We start from the raw sequence: 4,805 nt of genomic DNA on the forward strand, positions 1-4,805 counted from the left end.
TGCGTCTTGACCTCCGACGGCTCCTGCATGGCGGGTTTTACACCTTATTTCGGCGCGTTTTGGTGCTCATCAGGTGCCCTGCTCAGTTTCGGCTGGATGCCTCCAAATATGAGAGTGAAACGTGGAGGGATATCATTATGAACGATTCTCTTTCTGTTGATGTATAGCATTAGATCAGGAGCGGAGTTATAGATATACTCCCCGAGTAAAAGTTGGTATTTTGAGGCGCAATTTTAACACGTGTATGCTAAGAATATGTGGAGAAAACGTTTTACCGGTCTTCGACTTCTCACTAACTACGAAGAGTTAGGCCCTGAAACTTGGAGGTCATATCAGGTAAAGCATTAGTACATACCTCCCTGAGCCGCAAGATGATACTCGTTGTGGTGGCTGTGCACGAGTCGAAAAACCGGTTATGCTAAGAATATGTGGAGGGGTGTACTCGCCCAGACTTGTCACTATTTATGGCGACAAAGAAATTGTTGAGGAGCTCACTACTCGCAGTAGCAGCTGATGACTCCACGAAGGATATCCACAATTTGAAGCCCTGACCGTAATCCGTCTTGATCTGCTGGGATGAACCAATACAACGGAACTGGCCGTCGACCTGATCAAAATCTCACCACGAGCGGGAGGCAGTACTTACTTGGATGACCATAGTTTCACACAGAGCATCAGCCTCTTCCATACTATGCGTTGTGAGCACAACTGCTGAAGATTTCGCTCGCCCGTGAGCTATCTTGTGAATGACATCCCAGATACGTCTGTAAATGGAACGACAAAGACTACTATCACTGAGACCGTGAAAGTGCTTACCTCCGTGCATCAGGATCAACACCCGTGGTCGGCTCGTCGAGGAATAGCAAGGAAGGTTGCCCAACCAGAGCGATGCCAACACAGAGCTTCCGCTGGTTACCACCAGAAAGCCTTGTTGCCATCTTGTCACTATAACGCCTACAAGACAAAAACACCAACTATCCATCGGGCTCCACTTCAGAATGAAGACCCTCACTCGAGCTGGAGAATTTCCAACAACTCCGAAACATGGTCCTCCAATACAGCGGGCAATACTCCACGGATTCGACCATACCTCCGACAGGGAAACAACTGTGATCAAATGCACTCCAATGGAGTTACAAAATGAGATGCTCCTCAGTGGTAAGTCCTTACAATAAGGGGCTGTCCTGAGGGCAATACCCAATGCTTCGACGAACCTATGAAAAAAGTAGGTCGATACAATAGCTTCACTGCTCGCTACCTCATAGACGTTTCCGAGCAGTGGTTGACCGAGCAGTGTGATGTGACCACAACTTGGTCTTATCAACCCACATAGCATCCTGAATGTCGTAGTCTTGCCAGCACCGTTGACACCGAGCAGACCGAAGACTCCACCATCACCCAAGGCGTAGTTGATACCTCGAACTGCCCATACCTACTCCATTTTAATAACATCCTCGACTCGAGAAACTTACTTCACTCTTCTTCCCCGGGTTGTAGACTTTCTTGAGGTCCTTAAAGTAGATCATCTGCGTGGTGGGATCGAGCTTGGCCACCCTGTCCTTCTCTGCTACGACCCTCCCATCCTCCTCACCACGCTTCTCCGGAGGTACATGCAGCTGTCGGTCGGGGTTCCACTTATCATCGTTCTTCCTATAGTCGATCAAGATGGTGAGACCGAAATATATCACTCCAAAGAGGAAGAGCATTATCACATCATCACCAGCAACTCCAAAACAAGTATCATATACTTTATCGGCGAGGCCGCTGAGGCGAACTTCACTGCACGTGTTCAGCATTTGCGAGTCGAAGGCGTGGGTCTCAACAGGTCCACCCGTAGGAGCATTCAAGTACCCCACATACGCAAAGAAGAGTGTCGTGAGGCCTTGCGCCACCGGGAAGGTGGGAACAACTCTGAGCATCCACGCGAGAACCAAGGCGATCTCGGGAGCAACAACACCATAGTACAAAACAGCTACGACAAAAGAGCCAATAAGGCCACCCCCTACGCCGGCCCCCACCTGCATGTAAGTAGCGATAGTATTGGTACGTGAGAGCAGGGACATGACATAGTTAAATGGGGGCATCGCAAAACAGAATCCAATAAGCAGCATCCATACCGCGGCCATATTGCTGGAGTCGAGGTACGCCTTAATGTCGAAAATAGTTAGGGGTATCCACGTTGGGCATATTGCGATAAAAGTGAGGAGAAAATCAAAACTCCAGCTCGCCACCCAATAGGTCAGCAAACCACAGCCACTAACGTAGAGCTGTTCTTTGATCCCTCTCGTCTTCTCCATCATAACATATGACAGCAAAGATCCTGCTATCACAGTGAGAGCAATGGCAAAGTAACCGCCAACTGCCAGAGTGAGCACGAGATTACTTCGGGACTTGCTCTCCTGATACGCCGTGTGAGGGAAGGGGTAGTTGACTACACCAACAGATTCATCACCAACCAGGGCAACCGGCGTCATATGCAGGGCGGTCATATCAGCGAAGACAGAGCGCGAGGTGACCCCCAATGCAGTGACTTCAAACCATGCAGTTTTCTCATCAATAAGTGTAGCCGAAAACCGCAGGATTGCCGCACACAAGTTGATGTTAAACGACGAGCTCGGAGTAGGTATCATCTCATACGGCTTCCACTGATTGCAAATGTAGAACTCCACCGGTGTGAGGGGTGTAGCCGCACTAATATCTGGCAAGCCAACCGCGCCTCTTTGCACAGTGACCACCTCTGGAGCGCTCAGATCCCACCGACCGACAACATGATCATGTGAGGAGACCTGGTAGGGTGTATCTTCACTCCAGCTCAGATCCAATCTGCGAGCATCGGGCACGGACACACCAAGGTATTGCAAACCCATAAGAACAAGTATGACCAGAAATGGGATAAGTACGGCCGACAGAGTCCCGGGCCAGTTTCGCCAGGCGTACGTTACACGCCTCGTGAGCAGACCGGAGAACTGTTGCATCATGTTGGGCTTCAGCACAACGTCGCACATGACGCTCCTGTCCTCACTCGAATACGTTCGGCTCTTCAGCTTGGACAACTGCTCGTCATCATCACCTTGAGAACGGCGCGCAACCTGAAATGGGAAAAATCGTCATCAAACGCCTCTCGGGAGCTCACATTAAGGAAGACGTCCTCCATCGTGGTCACCGAGATGCCGTAGGACGATACTTTTCCTTCTGACTTTAACACATCAAGGCTTTCAAACACAGACGGCAGCTGAGGAGCATTCTCAAAAGGAATCTGAGAGAATTACGGTAAGATATTTCCAGACATTTGCAGATACCTGCAGAGCCAGCTCCTGACCAGCACTGGACCGTATCCGGACCGAGGACGGATCGTCGATGCTCTCCCGAACGACTTCAATCAGAGGGGCATCGGGGACCGTAGAGTCCTTCTTGGCAATGCTGAGGGTATAACCCGTGCCTAGGTTGGAGAATGAACACAATACAGTGAGTGCCAATTTGATTCACGATTAATGGTAATGTGAGATAAAAAAGATGCTTATCAAATTCGGGACACCTGGGCGAGCGCGAGATGACATAAAGGATAATTTTTCTATATCACACTTTCAAACGATTACGTTTCTCACAGTGCATGTTCGTAGCAATGGTCACATTGTATGTGCGAAGTGTTAGAGTAATTATCATCAATCTCGGGAAACGCTCATTTTTCAAATTGGATATCAAATTGGCGAACACTGTATGCATATATGAACACATTATGCAATGTGGGAAAATATGCACAAGGTCAACTACATACGTTGGTCATAGTAAACTTCTGAGGGAAAACATGTTGGTTTCTGAACACTCCTACCCGATTTCATATGTAAACTCCTATAATTTGTAAGGAAACTCCTGAGCTCAGCTGAAGAAAGCGAACATATATTCCAATACTGTACTGAGGTGCATATATGACTACAATGAGCGACCGTGTCTACTCACCGAACTGTCGCTTGAGGAAGCTGGTGCTGCCATAAGCCATCAACTTGCCATTTTTCATTATACCAACTCGATCAGCTAGCACATCGGCCTCGTCCATGTAGTGTGTAGTAATGCAAATAATCCTTCCCTCACGTTTCGATCTCAGGAAGTCCCACATCCTACGCCGGGCACTCGGGTCCATACCACTGCTCGGCTCGTCCAATATGATCAACTTCGAGTCTCCTACGAATGCTAACCCGACCGAGAGCTTCCTCTTCATACCTCCTGAATACAAAAACGTTGTATTTCTACCTATTTATATCGCGTTATATTAACTTTCATTAACAGTAAATATTAATGTAAGGACAGTCATCGACGTTATATTTCTATCGATTTGCATCGCGTTGTATTCACTATCTCTAATAGTAAATATTAATGTAAGAAAAGTCAGCGACGTTATATTTCTACCTATTAGCATCGCGTTATATTCACTATCTCTAATAGTAAATGTTGAAGTTAGAAAGTTAGTGACATTATAGAAGTTCCCATAGCCTACCAGATAGCGTCTTCACTCGTGCTTCTAACTTATGCCCCAGTTCAATCTCAGCCGCAAACTCCACAGCGTACGCGTCAGTGGACAAACCGCGTATATTGGCAAACAACTCGAAATGCTCCGACACTGTCAAGTCGTCCCACAAGACATTATTTTGCGGACAGATTCCCATACTCCTCCTTATCACGGGCATCTCCGCGGGCACCTCTCGATTGAATATGGTCACGTCCTGGCAAGTGATGGTGACGATGCACTTCTGAGCCGCCAGCCCCACCCCGCTCCTCGGCTTTATCATGCCGCTGAGGACATTGATAGT

At 48.0% G+C, this 4,805-nt stretch overlaps 2 protein-coding genes across 2 annotated transcripts in view; both read right to left on the bottom strand.

Annotated features, from left to right (window-relative positions):
* Positions 1 to 29, bottom strand: part of Pmar_PMAR020211 (hypothetical protein) — a gene marked incomplete at both ends in the record, with an annotated part of 330 nt that extends 301 nt beyond the window's left edge. Inside the window, one exon of the mRNA XM_002766993.1 lies at positions 1 to 29. Coding sequence (XP_002767039.1) covers positions 1 to 29 — 29 coding nt within the window.
* A 389-nt stretch (positions 30 to 418) lies between these two features.
* The window catches only part of Pmar_PMAR020212 (hypothetical protein), a gene marked incomplete at both ends in the record, with an annotated part of 4,706 nt that continues 319 nt past the window's right edge, over positions 419 to 4,805 (bottom strand). The window contains 11 exons of the mRNA XM_002766994.1: positions 419 to 607; positions 647 to 711; positions 781 to 954; positions 1,013 to 1,090; positions 1,138 to 1,250; positions 1,293 to 1,432; positions 1,473 to 3,089; positions 3,134 to 3,256; positions 3,300 to 3,439; positions 3,958 to 4,221; positions 4,493 to 4,788. Coding sequence (XP_002767040.1) covers positions 419 to 607; positions 647 to 711; positions 781 to 954; positions 1,013 to 1,090; positions 1,138 to 1,250; positions 1,293 to 1,432; positions 1,473 to 3,089; positions 3,134 to 3,256; positions 3,300 to 3,439; positions 3,958 to 4,221; positions 4,493 to 4,788 — 3,199 coding nt within the window. The remainder of the gene's footprint in view (positions 608 to 646; positions 712 to 780; positions 955 to 1,012; positions 1,091 to 1,137; positions 1,251 to 1,292; positions 1,433 to 1,472; positions 3,090 to 3,133; positions 3,257 to 3,299; positions 3,440 to 3,957; positions 4,222 to 4,492; positions 4,789 to 4,805) is intronic.

This window comes from Perkinsus marinus (genome assembly GCF_000006405.1).
Source record: "Perkinsus marinus ATCC 50983 genomic scaffold scf_1104296971228, whole genome shotgun sequence".
Taxonomy (NCBI): domain Eukaryota; phylum Perkinsozoa; order Perkinsida; family Perkinsidae; genus Perkinsus; species Perkinsus marinus.